The sequence below is a fragment of the Bufo bufo genome, chromosome 2, assembly GCF_905171765.1.
Source record: "Bufo bufo chromosome 2, aBufBuf1.1, whole genome shotgun sequence".
Lineage (NCBI taxonomy): Eukaryota > Metazoa > Chordata > Amphibia > Anura > Bufonidae > Bufo > Bufo bufo.
Genome location: NC_053390.1, coordinates 466,603,025 through 466,619,916, shown reverse-complemented (window position 1 = coordinate 466,619,916; position 16,892 = coordinate 466,603,025). Strand labels below are relative to the sequence as shown.

General features: G+C 45.7%; 1 protein-coding gene across 1 annotated transcript in view; it reads right to left on the bottom strand.

Annotated features, from left to right (window-relative positions):
* LOC120990928 (calcium and integrin-binding family member 3-like) overlaps window positions 1-16,892 on the bottom strand; it is a 131,222-nt gene that overhangs the window by 68,736 nt on the left and 45,594 nt on the right. Inside the window, exon 4 of the mRNA XM_040419819.1 lies at window positions 9,338-9,449. Coding sequence (XP_040275753.1) covers window positions 9,338-9,449 — 112 coding nt within the window. The remainder of the gene's footprint in view (window positions 1-9,337; window positions 9,450-16,892) is intronic.

The following is a 16,892-nucleotide window of genomic DNA, read 5'->3' as shown; positions in this document are numbered from 1 at the left end:
ATCCCGATCGTCTCCTAGCAACCGTGTGTGAAAATCGCACCGCATCCGTACTTGCTTGCGGATGCTTGCAATTTTCACGCAGCCCCATTCACTTCTATGGGCCTGCGTTGCGTGAAAAACGCACAAAATAGAGCATGCTGTGATTTTCACGCAACGCACAAGTGATGCGTGAAAATCACCGCTCATGTGCACAGCCTCATAGAAATGAATGGGTCCGGCTTCAATGTGTTCAATGTGTTCACCTCACGCATTGCACCCGCGCGGAAATCTCGCCCGTGTGAAAGAGGCCTTAGGCCTCCTGCACACGACCGTATTGCTTTTTCAATGTTTTGCGGTCCGTTTTTCACGGATTCGTTGTTCCATTTTTTGTTTCCGTTGTGTTTCCGTTTTATTTTTTCGTATGGCATATACAGTAATTACCTAGAAAAAATTGGGCTGGGCATAAAATTTTCAATAGATGGTTCCGCAAAAACGGAATGGATACGGAAGACATACGGATGCATTTCCGTATGTGTTCCGTTTTTTTTGGCGGACCCATTGGCTTGAATGGAGCCACGGAACGTGATTTGTGGGCAATAATAGGACATGTTCTATCTTTCAACGGAATGGAAATACGGAAACGGAATGCATACGGAGTACATTCCGTTTTTTTGGCGGAACCATTGAAATGAATGGTTCCGTATACGGACCGTATACGGAACGCAAAAAACGGCCAGTGAACGAAAAACAAAAACGGTCGTGTGCAGGAAGCCTTAGGCTACATGCACACGACAGTTGTTTTTTGCGGTCCGCAAATAGCGGATCAGTGTTCCTGTTTTTTTTACATCCACATCCGTTCCGTTTGTCCGTAAATTTTGTAGGTTGTGTTTCCGTGTGTCTTCAGGTTTTTTTGCGGTCCGCAAAAAAAAACCTGAATGCTGTAATTCTTGAAATTTAATATATACAGGTTTCCTAGCAACCATCCACAAAAATAAACGGATGCGGATGACATATGGATGGCTTCCGTTTGTCATCCACATTTTTTTGCAGACCTTTTGACTTGAATGGGTCCGCAAAACGTTTATTGCGGACAAGAATAGGACATGAAATACTTTTTTGGCGGACGGGAAACACGGACAGCCGACGCGAAAAAGAAATGGTTGACTACACTGCAATTTTAACGGCTCCATAGAAATGCATGGGTAACGATCCAATCCAAAAAAACGGAACGGACGCAGAGAAAAACAACTGTCGTGTGCACGTAGCCTTAACTACCTGGAGGAATCCACCTCCTCGATTATATCACATGCTGACCAGCTTGCACAAAAGATTGCCAAACAAAGAAGGGAGCTTTACATGCTAAGGCCTCATGCACACAACAGTATTTTTTCACGGTCCACAAAACGGGGTTCCGTTGGTCCGTGATCCGTGACCGTTTTTTCATCCGTGGGTCTTCCTTGATTTTTGGAGGATCCGCAGACATGAAAAAAAAGTCGTTTTGGTGTCCGCCTGGCCGTGCGGAGCCAAACGGATCCGTCCTGACTTACAATGCAAGTCAATGTGGACGGATCCGTTTGACGTTGACACAATATGGTGCAATTGCAAACGGATCCGTCCCCCATTGACTTTCAATGTAAAGTCAGGAGTTAATATACCATAGGATCAGAGTTTTCTCCAATCCGATGGTATATTTTAACTTGAAGCGTCCCCATCACCATGGGAACGCCTCTATGTTAGAATATACCATCGGATTTGAGTTAGATCGTGAAACTCATATCCGACAGTATATTCTAACACAGAGGCGTTCCCATAGTGATGGGGACGCTTCAAGTTAGAATATCCTACGAACTGTGTACATGACTGCCCCCTGCTGCCTGGCAGCACCCGATCTCTTACAGGGGGCTGTGATCCGCACAATTAACCCCTCAGGTGCCGCACCTAAAGGATTAATTGTGCGTATCATAGCCCCCTGTAAGAGATCAGGTGCTGCCAGGCAGGAGGGGGCAGACCCCCTCCCTCCCCAATATTATATTCATTGGTGGCCAGTGCGGCCTCCCTTCTCCACCCCCCCAGTTAAAATCACGTTCCGAATCCCCCATCATTGGTGGCCAGTGCGGCCTCACATCCCCCCCCCCCTTGTTAAAATCACGTTCCGAATCCCCCATCATTGGTGGCCAGTGCGGCCTCACATCTCCCCCCCCTTGTTAATATCACGTTCCGAATCCCCCATCATTGGTGGCCAGTGCGGCCTCACCTCCCCCCCCCCTAGTTAAAATCACGTTCCGAATCCCCCATCATTGGTGGCCAGTGCGGCCTCACCTCTCCCCCCCCCCCTAGTTAAAATCACGTTCCGAATCCCCGGACTCCGATCGGAACTCTCCACTGCCACCAATGATGGGGGAACGTGATTTTAACTAGAGGGCGAGATGTGAGGCCGCACTGGCCACCAATGATAGGGGATTCGGAACGTGATTTTAACTAGGGGGGGGGGGGGAGATGTGAGGCCGCACTGGCCACTAATGATGGGGGATTCGGAATGTGATTTTAACTGGGGGGGGGAGAGGTGAGGCCGCACTGGCCACCAATGATGGGGGATTCGGAACGTGATTTTAACTGGGGGGGGGAGAGGTGAGGCCGCACTGGCCACCAATGATGGGGGATTCAGAACGTGATTTTAACTAGGGGGGGAGGGGAGGCCGCACTGGCCACCAATGAATATAATATTGGGGAGGGAGGGGGTGTGCCCCCTCCTGCCTGGCAGCACCTGATCTCTTACAGGGGGCTATGATACGCACAATTAACCCTTTAGGTGCGGCACCTGAGGGGTTAATTGTACGGATCACAGCCCCCTGTAAAAGATCGGGTGCTGCCAGGGCAGCAGGGGGCAGTCATGTACACAGTTCTCAGTATATTCTAATTTGAAGCATCCCCATCACTATGGGAGCGCCTCTGTGCTAGAATATACTGTCGGATATGAGTTTTCACGAAGTGAAAACTCATATCTGAAAAAGCTTTTATGCAGACGGATCTGCGATCCGTCTGTGTGAAAGTTGCCAACGGCCACGGATCACGGATGCGGATGCCAATCTTGTGTTCATCCGTGTTTTTTCACGGACCCATTGACTTGAATGGGTCCGTGAACTGTTGTCCGTCAAAAAAATAGGACAGGTCGTATTTTTTTGACGGACAGGAAACACGGATCACGGCCGCAGATGAACAACTGTGCATTTTCCAAGTTTTCAACAGACCCATTGAAAGTCAATGGGTCCGCAGAAAATCACGGAAAACGGAACAACGGCCACGGATGCACACAGCGGTCGTGTGCATGAGGCCTAAGGCTTCATACAGTCGACCTTGAAAACAGGTCACGACGCAACAACCTGAGAATTAGGCCTCATTCACACGACCGTTGTTGTGGTCCGCATCCGAGCAGCATTTTTTGCGGCTCGGGTGCGGACCCATTCACTTCAATGGAGCTGCAAAAGATGCAGACAGCACTCCGTGTGCTGTCCGCATCCGTTGCTCCGTTCCGTAGCCCTGCAAAATAAAAAAATATAGCATGTCCTATTCTTGTCCGTTTTGCGGACAAGAATAGGCATTTCTACAATGGACTGCCAATTCCGTTCCGCAAATTGCAGAAGTCACACGGGCGGCTTCCGTTTTTTGCAGATCCGCGGTTTGCGAACTGCAAAAAACGGAACGGTCGTGTGCATGAGGCCTTAGGCTACATGCATACAACTGTATGTGTTTTGCGGTCCGGAAGGGAGGTGAAAAACAAGGTAATTAGAGCCCTTCATGCTATGTTTTATGCCAATAAGTCCAACTTAGTCTGTTTTCGTGTCAACAGACGCGGAAAAAGCATTTGACAGACTAGGATGGCCTTTTCTAGAGGCAACGCTATATATAATTTAGAAATACTGCCGTGAGCGGCAGGGCCCGGTGTAAGAGTACAGTGACTGCACCGGGCACCGCCGCAAGTCCCCGGACTCCAGCCCCTCCTCCCTCCTGCAGCATTGCAGACTGCGATGTAAAATGGCAGCATTTGCCCCATAAGACGCACTTTGGGGGGGGGGAAGTGCGTCTTATGGGGCGAAAAATACGGTATATATATAATAAATTTACCCCAAAAGTAAGGCTGAAGGGACGTATTTTTATATATTTAAAATAAATGCACCCCAAAACTGTTTGTATCAGGCTGCAAATTCACCCCAAAAACAAGGATGAATGGATGTACTTTTTTAGATTTAAAATAATTACACCCCAAAACTGGTTGTATCAGACCACACTTACTGAAGCAAGGATGAATGGATGCAATTATGTATCAACTAAATAAACCCCAAAACTGGTTGTACCAGACAGCACTTTCAACCCAAAAACAGATGCTAGGATTACTGCAATTACTGTTTAAAACAACCTAAAAATCTGTAGTAATAGTTCACTTTTAGTAACCCCAATTAGTGTAGCAAGGTGTAATAGAATAGCTCCTATTACCCAGGCTTTACACTCTCCTATTGGTCCCTGATCTCTCCCAACAGTGTGGATAATGCCTCCCTATTCTTTCCCTACACTATGAATAATCTTTCCCTGAACAGCTAAATCTTTTTTTTTTGGAATAAAGTATTTTCTAATCACTGTCCCTAGTGCCTGTAACATCTCTCCCTGCACTAAATTCACTGTAAAATGGCGGAGCCTGGGCATGAGGAGGCTTTTTATAGGGTTGTGACATCACAGGGGCTGGCAATCTGCTGATTGGCTGCATGCATGGCATTATGGGTGCTCCCTCATTTCCGGGCTTCTTACTTTCACTTTGTAACATGTGCTGCAGCCATTTTCGAAAAAATGCAATTCGTTACCACGAACCACGAGGAAATTCAACTTCGGGGCGAATCAAATTTTTCCTGAAATTCGGATAGAGTTCCACTTCATCAACTTTGATTCGCTCATCTCAAATCAATTGTCATAAGAAAACTACCGTATTTTTCGCCCCATAAGACGCACTTTTTCTCCCCCCAAAATGGGGGGGAAATGCCACTGCGTCTTATGGGGCGAATGCTGGCAGTTTTACATCGCAAGCTGCGATGTACCAGCAAGCGGGGACTCGGGGAGGGACTGGGAGGAGGAGCTGGGGGCCGGCAATAGCGGCGGGGCGGTGCAGTCAGTGTACTATAGCCCCGCCCCGCCGCTCCGGTATACTAATATAAGATGTTTTATTTAATTAATAGTTATTAAACATGCCCCCTCACTCCTAATAGTACCTTACATCCTAACCGCTTCAGCAGAATGCAGGCAGGCAGGCCGGGCGGGCGACAGCGTAACTCCCTGATGTCACGTGCCTGCGCCGCCTACTTTATGAATGAAGCAGGCGGCACAGGCAAGTGACGTCAGTGAGTGACGCGCCGTCCGGCCTGCCTGCCTGCATTGTACTGAAGCGGTTAGGATGTAAGGTACTATTAGGAGTGAGGGGGCATGTTTAATAACTATTAATTGAATAAGACATCTTGTATTTGTATACTGGAGCAGCGGGGGGAAGGGGGATCTGTGGAGGACATTTTTATGGGGGACATCTGTGGATGGCACAGTTATGGGCTGAGGGGGTCTGTGGATGGCACAGTTATGGGCTGGGGGGGGTCTGTGGATGGCACTGTTATGGGCTGGGGGGGTCTGTGGATGGCACTGTTATGGGGTGGGGGGTCTGTGGATGGCACATATATAACAGTGCCACCCACAGATCCCCCCTCTAACAGTGCCATTGTCACAGCGGACAGGATATAGGATACACAGATAACTAAACAAACAATATTTCTAGGCGAGAAGCTGGGGATAAAGGTCACCTCCTAGCGAATCCCTAACCGCTCTCCCTATTCTGCTTTGCCCACATTCAGATCCTGAAGGTGGGAACAATGTGTCCTCGTGCCTGGGCTGAGAACACCCTAGAATCCCGAGATGGCGAAAGGGGAAAAGGGGCAGCCTGCTCCCTCAGAACCAGGAGGGGACAGATGACACTAAAACAGCCTAGACAGCAAACCAAAGAAATCAGAAACCAACTTATCTTATCTGAGCAGGAAAAGCCAGAGGCGGATCCAGCACGACTCCAAAACAACACAAATGACTAGGCACGTGCTGCTAATCTGGCAGACCTCCGTACATAGTCTGAGCAGGGCATGACAGCCATCCACAGATCCCCCCTGTAACAGTGCCAGCCACAGATCCCCCCCTGTAACAGTGCCAGCCACAGATCCCCCTGTAACAGTGAAAGCCACAGATCCCCCCATAACAGTGTCCGTCACAGATCCCCCCCATAACAGTGTCCGCATCCACAGATCCCCCCATAACAGTGTCCGTCATCCACAGATCCCCCCATAACAGTGTCCGTCATCCACAGATCCCCCCCATAACAGTGTCTGTCATCCACAGATCCCCCCCATAACGGTGTCCGTCATCCACAGATCCTCCCCATAACAGTGTCAGTCATCCACAGATCCCCCCATAACAGTGTCAGTCATCCACAGATCCCCCCATAACAGTGTCCGTCATCCACAGATCCCCAGTAATAGTGCCATCCACAGACCACCATTAGTTCCAAACACACTAAACACACAGCACACCTTTTGGTTAAAAAATTTTTTTTTCTTATTTTCCTCCCCAAAAACCTAGGTGCGTCTTATGGGCCGGTGCGTCTTATAGGGCGAAAAATACGGTATACACTGTCATTGGCATATTACTGAAAATGACCCAGACTTGAGTAGAATCACAAAAAAAGATTTTCCTTCAAACATGCAAGGAATCTGTATGAGGAGTTAGTGTTTGCTTTGCATTACTCCATCCAACATTTGGCATTGTGCTTTGGATCTCACTGCCATTTCTGGGTCCGCCTGTGAGATCCGTTTCAGGGCTCTCACAAGCGGCCCAAAACGGATCAGTTCAGCCCCAATGCATTCTGAATGGATAAGGATCCGTTCAGAATGCATCAGTTTGGCTCCGTTCAGCCTCCATTCCGCTCTGGAGGCGGACACCAAAACGCTGTCAGTCTGATGAAACTGAGCCAAAAGGATCCGTCCTGACTTACAAAAAAAGAAAAAATAATACTTTTTTTTTTTTTTGTTCATGATAATGCAAATGGGTCCGTTTTGACTTACATTGTAAGGCCTATTGCACACGATCGTATGGCTTTTTCAGTGTTTTGCGGTCCGTTTTTCATGGATCCGTTGTTCCGTTTTTTGTTTCCGTTGTGTTTCCGTTTCTGTTCCGTTTTTCCGTTCTGTTTTTCCGTATGGCATATACAGTATACAGTAATTACATAGATAAAATTGGGCTGGGCATAACATTTTCAATAGATGGTTCAGCAAAAAACGGAATGGAAACGGAAGACATACGGATGCATTTCCGTATGTGTTCCGTTTTTTTTTGCGGACCCATTGACTTGAATGGAGTCACGGAACGTGATTTGTGGGCAATAATAGGACATGTTATATGTTAAAACGGAACGGAAAAACGGAAATATACGGAAACGGAATGCATACGGAGTACATTCCGTTATTTTTTGTGGAACCATTGAAATGAATGGTTCCGTATACGGACCGTATATGGAACGCAAAAAACGGCCAGTAAACGGGGAAAAAAAATGGCCGTGTGCAGGAGGCCTAAGTCAATGGGGACGGATCCGTTTTTACTGACATAATATGGTGCAATTGAAAACAGATCCGTCCCCCATTGACTTACAATGTAAGTCAAAACGGACCCGTTTGCATTATCATGAACAAAAAAAAATTAAAATAATTATTTTTTATTTTTTTGTTGATGGTAATGCAAACGGATCCGTTCTGAACGGATACAAGCGTTTGCATTATAGGTGCGGATCCGTCTGAGCAGACATCAGACGGATCCGCACCTAAACGCAGGTGTGAAAGTAGCCTAAGGCTTGTATGCAGCTGCTCAGCCAATGAAAAGGGTACAATAAAGCTCCTGGAACACAGTTTTTGTGCTGATGTTAATGGCAGAGGAGGTTTGTTACTCTGCAGTCAGCAGAACATTGGTGACTTTTAAGCACTATGCAACTCAGCTGTACACAGCCCTGCTCTGTGTAACCTTATGTTACATTTCATGGCTGAGCAGCTATGGCTCCTAAATACTTCCACTTTGTAATAATATGACTCAAAGCTGATCATGGACATGTTGAAACTTTGGTATCCTATTACAGTACTATGCTCGAATTCACTGAGTTCTTCAGAACGACCCATTCTTTCACAAATGTATGACAAGGGGCTGAATTCTATACACCTGTGGCAATGGGTCTGAAACAAACACCTGAGTTCAATGATTAAGACGTGAGTCCCAATATTTTGTCTATATGGTGTAGTGAACAAATGCATTAGGAGACATGAGGTGTTTTTACAGAAGACGATTCTGATTACTTAGACTGAAGTTCTGGCTCCACTTGGGTTAAATGATCGTAATGACATGAATTGTACATGGTATTCCATTACACTGTAAACTATAATTAGACCGTTGTTTTTAAATTTGTACAATTGCTGCTGTTTCTCTTTATATTAGTCTAAGGGCTCATTCACATGACTGTATGGTCACCATGCTGGTGCTGGGGACCGCAAATAGTGGCCCCCAATGCCCGGGCATCAGCCATGTGAATGCGTGCTGCGGATGTGGACCCATTGGTCCGCAGCATGGCGTTTACATGGCCGGTGCCCATGTTTTGCAGACCTGCTGTTTGCAGTCCGCAACACAGGCATGGTAACCATATGGTTGTGTAAAAGAGCCCTAGATAATAGATCACCTGAGGCACCTAGATGATATGTAACCGTCGTGATGGGTCTTGGAGAGGCTATAGCCCTATTGATTGGAAGTGCCTTATGATTTATGGATTCATGTGAATAAAGGAATTAAGAAGGGCGATGAATGCCGTGTTGATACATATTTATGAGCAAAATATAATAAATTGAGTGTTTACTGTGCATAATAACACTGAGCACCACAGGCACTAAACACTGGAACCACATACACTCACTATGCCTGCTCTGTGGTACCAGTATGGGAAGATGTATTTTTTATTTCCGAATGTTGGAGGGTTTGCTACTGTACTTAACATCAGGTCAGTTATTACTTTGTATTGTATGTAATTTCGAACAATTGTTTGGTTTCACTCTGAGAGGTGAAGCAGAGTGCAGTTTAGCTCAAAATGCGTAACTGAGAGGGACTTAAAGAACTTTGGTCTTTGCTGTGTATTATGTTAGGCATCAGTTATCTTCCAAGTCCTGCCAATTAGCACATGATAAATTATGAATGAAGAATTGGATTAGAGTGACACCTGGCAAGCTTTGCAGTTATTCCTTCTTTTATGCTTTACCTTGAGTTCTGGCATGCTGCCTATGAGCTCATAAGGAATCCTCACATCTGGTTTATTTGTGTAATCATCTGGAACAAGTTGTGGTGCCAGGTCTCTATATCTATGGAAAAGCCTGGAAGATAAAAAAAAAAAATAACATTTCCAATTCAAATTTAATATATAAAAATAGGTTTTACATTTTAAACATATCAATCTTAATTTCTTTACTTGACCATTACTGCCCATTTCTGTATTAAGACACACAAGAAAAAAGTGAGGATTGATGGAGGAGGGGTAGCAGTTGCCTTTCTGTATTAAGGCGCACAAGAAAAAAAGTGAGGATGATGGAGGAGGGGTAGCAGTTGCCTTTCTGTATTAAGACGCACAAGAAAAAAAGTGAGGATGATGGAGGAGGGGTAGCAGTTGCAACAGGGCTTCTTAAGGTACTATTACACGGAGCAAAAATGGATGGGAATCGTGTGATGTAATAAGTATGAATGATTGAAAGATGAGCGATAAATCGCTAGTTTCTTGTCCATCGTGATATTTCCGCATGCTATAAAATTATCATTCGTCGTAAATCCATTCGTATAATATGTAGTCGTCTAGTTGCTAATGATCCACTGCATGGCTTGGGGGAGTAGCAATAGGTGTATCTTTGAAATTTACATGTTTTTTTCCATTGGCTACTTTAAAACAGAAATATGTTACTGGATGGGGAATGGGACATACAGTGGACGGTACAGTAGGTAACATCTTGACCAAACATCTGTCCACCATCTTTAACGAACGATTTAAAGGCGAACAAGGAACAACCACATGTCCTAACGATTATCAATGCGTATAATAAAACAAAAGTTTTGTTGCTAATAAGTCGCTACATCTTCAATCGTTTATCGTGATCTGTAGGACATTGGCTAGTGTAACAGTACCTTCACTGGGGAGGGATGGGCTGAATGAACTGGATCGAGTCTGTCTGCTGGGGCTGTCGGGATGGGGCTGGCATGGGCTGCTTGGCTGCTGCTCCAGGCTCTGCTGCGCCGGGCCCTCTCTCATGTGCAATGTCTGGACTTCAAGCCCCCGTTCCGCCTGCCGCACACGCTCACCTTCTGCGTCCAGTACAAGGATTTTGACTGCTGCAACTCTTGTGATCCCGCGAGACCCGGCGCTGAGGTGACGGGTCTCGCAGGATCATCTCAGAAAGCAGCGCAGGGTATGGGTGGGGTGCTGCCGGCCAGGCACAGGGGCCCGGACTGGCCATAAAATCACGTGCCCGGCCCGATCGCGGTCGCACCCTCTGAGACCTCAATCGTTAAGCCCCTGATCATATGCCTTTTGTATTATGTACTGATTTTTAGAATAAAGGAGGATTTAGACGTGCCAAGGAGCAGCAGATTGTCACAAAGGAAGCATTCCTTCCCAACAGTCGGCTGCTCATTAAGTGGAGGTGAAGCTCCTCATTTACATGCAGTGAGCACCTCCACAGTAGGAGGACGAGCGGTCTGTATTGCGAAAGATCATCCTCATACAGCTGCACTGTTTATGGGCAGCAGATCACTGTTTAGACAGCATGGTCTGCTGCCCAGAAACGATAATTTAGGTGCCTGCTCGAACGAGAGTTTAGTTTGTTTATCGGATGGCTGGCTGCACCTTTAGACAGGCAGATTGTCTGGAACGAGCGTTTGCGGGAACGTTTGTTTCCGATTATTGCCCTGTCTAAATCTACCTTAACAGTGCCATTAAGTCTGGAAAACTATGTGGGGAATACACATAACCTGGTGTAATCCAACTAGACTCAGACTGTTAAAGGCGAGCTACTGTAAGTGAAGGAGCCTAACTTTTGAACTGCTAAATGAGATGCATCCTGTTCTTTATACTCAAACCCATAGAAATGCATGAAACCTTAGACACAGTGGCTGTAGGCCCCAGCGGGTGGTCTAGGAGTAATTAGATTACATACCAGAATACGAGTAAATGTATCATAAACTGTAGCTCCTTTCTGATAAAACCTACAGATTAATAACTTTAATATTTGTACTTGTCATAATGTGGGCATCACAGGAAGTCTAAACATCCCACATTTGGCAACTTGCTTTCCCACATTAAGAAAAATATTCTGGGACACATGCACTTATTACCTTAAACGGCTGGCATGATGGAACATGAATTATGAAAACAGACTATTCTGTTTTTATCTTTTTTTATTTTCATAACTCTTGTGCACCTGTCTGTATGTCTGTTTACTCCTTTTTTTTGTAGCTAAGTACTGTAAATTTTTCTACAGTACATCAAAGTCTAACTTTAATGGTTTGCCTTGTGCTCTAACCAACTTAGCAGTGGTTGGGGTTCTTATTGGCCCCTAATTCATGTTATTAATTTGCATGTAATAGATTATTGGCAGTGTGTTTTAGGGTGCATGGAAGGCTGTGTTGAGGTGTGGTTTATGTTCAATTTGCCGCCTGTGTGTCAGGGCATGCAATATTGAGTGTTGAATAAATCAACACATGGCAGTCGCACCCGGTCACATGACAGGGTGGTTAAGTACGTAACACCTCTATATCCGAACCAGACCATCATAGGATTCCAAACAGAACCTGGATTCCTCACTAAAGATGATACGGTTTCAGTCCATAGCAGTCCAGGTTTCTCGTCCACAACACCAAATGAAGGCTGCGGTTACTGGCAGTCAATGGAACTATATGTAATGGGTGCTATGAGACCAAATTTCCTTCTGCTAAAGGCCTCAAAATGGTCAGAGCAGAGACGGGTCTGTAATGAAGATGCCACTTGTGTCCTGATGGTGGACAACATAACAGTGGGAGCTGCTGCTTCTTGATCAAACAATCCTCTCTACTGGTGGTCAGTCTGGGCCACATAGAGGCCATCTGCTGTGTGTGCGCGTGCCCTCATGGAACCACCTCCTGACACCTAGGTCAAAAAAGTCTATATGGAGGGGAATCCGTCTATCCTACTTCTCAGGCCAATGATGTGCCCCCGTCAGTCAACTGGGCAAAATGTCTTTGAGTGCATCGTAGAGGCTTCTCTAGCAGTCAACGATCTTTCACCAAGAGATACATTACCCAAAAGTAGACTCTCTTTTTATAGGGAAGCAATTTTACACCCTTTTGTGGTAAGACCCAGTATCTAATCAGACCACACCTGTAATCATTTACATATCTACCTGAGACATAACTGCATCCAACGTTTTGCAGCAATCCAACATTTCTATCTGGGTGTGTTATATTGTTTGTCGGTGAGTACTTCTGTCTCCAGTAGCTACTAGCTGGATATATGGAATTTAATAACTAGAATTCAGTTTAACCACTTGACTACCGCCACACGACTTTTTACGTCGCGGCGGTAGGCTCTTATCTGTAACCCGATATATAAAAACGTAAAAAGTGTATATATACACTGCTCAAAAAAATAAAGGGAACACAAAAATAACACATCCTAGATCTGAATTAATAAAATATTCTTCTGAAATACTTTACTCTTTACATAGTTGAATGTGCTGACAACAAAATCACACCAAAAAAAAAAAATGGAAATCAAATTTTTTAACCCATGGAGGTCTGGATTTGGAGTCACCCTCAAAATTAAAGTGGAAAAACACACTACAGGCTGATCCAACTTTGATGTAATGTCCTTAAAACAAGTCAAAATGAGGCTCAGTAGTGTGTGTGGCCTCCATGTGCCTGTATGACCTCCCTACAACACCTGTGCATGCTCCTGATGAGGTGGCGGACGGTCTCTGAGGGATCTCCTCCCAGACCTGGACTAAAGCATCTGCCAACTCCTGGACAGTCTGTGGTGCAACGTGACGTTGGTGGATAGAGCAAGACGTGATGTCCCAGATGTGCTCAATTGGATTCAGGTCTGGGGAACGGTCGGGCCAGTCCATAGCATCAATGCCTTCGTCTTGCAGGAACTGCTGACACACTCCAGCCACATGAGGTCTAGCATTGTCTTGCATTAGGAGGAACCCAGGGCCAACCGCACCAGCATATGGTCTCACAAGGGGTCTGAGGATCTCATCTCGGTACCTAATGGCAGTCAGGCTACCTCTGGCGAGCACATGGAGGGCTGTGCGGCCCTCCAAAGAAATGCCACCCCACACCATTACTGACCTAATGCCAAACTGGTCATGCTGGAGGATGTTGCAGGCAGCAGAACGTTCTCCACGGCGTCTCCAGACTCTGTCACGTCTGTCACATGTGCTCAGTGTGAACCTGCTTTCATCTGTGAAGAGCACAGGGCGCCAGTGGCAAATTTGCCAATCTTGGTGTTTTCTGGCAAATGCCAAACGTCCTGCACGGTGTTGGGCTGTAAGCACAACTCCCACCTGTGGACGTTGGGCACTCATATCACCCTCATGGAGTCTGTTTCTGACCGTTTGAGCAGACACATGCACATTTGTGGCCTGCTGGAGGTCATTTTGCAGGGCTCTGGCAGTGCTCGTCCTGTTCCTCCTTGCACAAAGGCGGAGGTAGCGGTCCTGCTGCTTGGTTGTTGCCCTCCTACGGCCTCCTCCACGTCTCCTGATGTACTGGCCTGTCTCCTGGTAGCGCCTCCATGCTCTGGACACTACGCTGACAGACACAGCAAACCTTCTTGCCACAGCTCGCATTGATGTGCCATCCTGGATAAGCTGCACTACCTGAGCCACTTGTGTGGGTTGTAGACTCCGTCTCATGCTACTACTAGAGTGAAAGCACCGGCAGCATTCAAAAGTGACCAAAACATCAGCCAGGAAGCATAGGAACTGAGAAGTGGTCAGGTCACCACCTGCAGAACCACTCCTTTATTGGGGGTGTCTTGCTAATTGCCTATAATTTCCACCTGTTGTCTATCCCATTTGCACAACAGCATGTGAAATTGATTGTCACTCAGTGTTGCTTCCTAAGTGGACAGTTTGATTTCACAGAAGTGTGATTGACTTGGAGTTACATTGTGTTGTTTAAGTGTTCCCTTTATTTTTTTGAGCAGTGTATATATATATATATATATATATATACATATAACCAAATAACGGAACAGCACCTCCAGAGACAATCGCAGGTGCAAGCTACCAGGCAATAATACAGCAAACAAAGTAAAGTAGCAGTACACTACTAAATGCACTAAGACTGAGTGAACAGGTGAATGTGTGAACAGGGTCAAATACATGATGCCAATACTTACTAATAAGCAGTCAAGAAGCTCTTAGCGCATATTATTGATCAAAAATATGTTGGGCCCATCTACCAGACGACAAGGTAGCTTCCTATCAGATGGGACCTACTCTAACACGGAGTGTCCAGCTCCATTATTACTCTGATTAAAAGCACCAAGGGGTGGGGTATGGGCAGGGAGTGCTAAGTTCCGTTATTTGGTTATATGTATATTATAGAGGACTATCCATCCTCTTTGGAACTTAGCACTCCCTGCCCATCCCCCACCCCTTGGTGCTTTTAATCAGAGTAACAATGGAGCTGGACACTCCGTGTTAGAGTAGGTCCCATCTGATAGGAAGCTACCTTGTCGTCTGGTAGATGGGCCCAACTTATTCAGATCCTGTAGAATATTTTTCATAGGACAACCTCTTTAATGTTTGATGGGGAATGGGGTTGAGCTTCAGTACTGTACACAACAGCATATACAGTTGTGCTCAAAATAATTGCAGTCAGACATCACTAACCTGATCAATCACTGTTTTTGGTAGAAATGATGTTTCTACATGGCAAATAATTTACTAGCAGGTGTAGTAGAGTAATAGAACTCCAACAGACCCAACAGTCATGACATGCATGCTGCTGATTCTGTGTAATTTAATCACTAATTGAAAGGGGCATGTTCAAAATAATAGCAGTGTGGAGTTCAATGAGTGAGGTCATTCATTCTTTAAGAAACAGGTGGCAATTATTGCACTTATTTAAGAAAGGAAGGCAGCAAATGTTGTACATGTTGGTTACAGTGTATTTCTCTCTTAAATTCTGAGGAAAATGGGTCGTTCCAGACATTGTTCAGAATAACAGCGTACCTTGATTAAAAAGTTGATTGGAGAGGCGAAAACATATAAAGAAGTGCAGAAAATGATAGGCTGCTCAACTAAAACAATCGCGAATGCTTAAAAATGGCAACCAAAACCTGAAAGACATGGAAGAAAGCGAGAAACTACCATTCAAATGGATAGAAGAATAGTCAAAATGGCAGGAAGATCTGCAGCGTCCCACTACGTGTGTGTGGGCACTGCTTAAAAGCACTTTTTACTATGTTGTAATGTATGATTTTGTATTTATGTATCTGCAAAATCCCTGTTAACAGGCCTATTAAGTGTAATTTATACATCCCACCACTAGATGGGGATATAGTTCAGGTCATATATATACCTAGTTCAGGCCTAGTTTAGTCAGTTTAGACCAGCAGATTAAGAATGGAGTTCAGTTGAATAGAGTTGGACCAGAGCTCAGTGTGGAGATCAGTAAGTAGACTGATACTGAGAGAGTGAAAAGGTGCAGATCCAGCACTTCAGCTCTGAGGAAAAGTTTTAGTCCAGCAAGGGACAAAAGAACAGATTTATATACATCCAAAGGATAAAAGCCGTAAACCAGGCAACCTCACCAAAATTGCACTGATATTGAAGATAACCCACTGCTCCCAAAACTAGAAACCTGAAAAGCCTAGAAACAGTGGATTTGCAGAATTAAGGCTTATTGCACACGACAGTATATTTTCACGGTCCGCAAAACGGGGTCCCGTTTTTCCGTGATCCGTGACCGTTTTTTCGTCCGTGGGTCTTCCTTGATTTTTGGAGGATCCTCGGACATGAAAAAAAAGTCGTTTTGGTGTCCGCCTGGCCGTGCGGAGCCAAACGGATCCGTCCTGAATTACAATGCAAGTCAATAGGGACGGATCCGTTTGACGTTGACACAATATGGTGCCATTTCAAATGGATCCGTCCCCATTGACTTTCAATGTAAAGTCTGGAGTCCCTTTTATACCATCAGATCGGAGTTTTCTCCAATCCGATGGTATATTTTAACTTGAAGCGTCCCCATCACCATGGGAACGCCTCTATGTTAGAATATACTGTCGGATATGAGTTAGATCGTGAAACCTCATTTCCGACAGTATATTCTAACACAGAGGCGTTCCCATGGTGATGGAGACGCTTCTAGTTAGAATATACTACAAACTGTGTACATGACTGCCCGATCTCTTACAGGGGGCCGTGATCAGCACAATTAACCCCTCAGGTGCCGCACCTGAAGGGGTTAATTGTACTATCATATCCCCCTGTAAGAGATCAGGGCTCCCAGGCAGACCCCCCCCCCCCCCTCCCCAGTTTGAATATCATTGGTGGCCAGTGCGGCCCCCCCCCCTTCCTCCCTCTATTGTAATAATTCGTTGGTGGCACAGTGTGCGCCCCCCCCCCCCTTCCTCCCTCTATTGTAATAATTCGTTGGTGGCACAGTGTGCGTCCCCCCCCCTTCCTCCCTCTATTGTAATAAATCGTTGGTGGCACAGTGTGCGCCCCCCCCCTTCCTCCCTCTATTGTAATAATTTGTTGGTGGCACAGTGTGCGCCCCCCCCC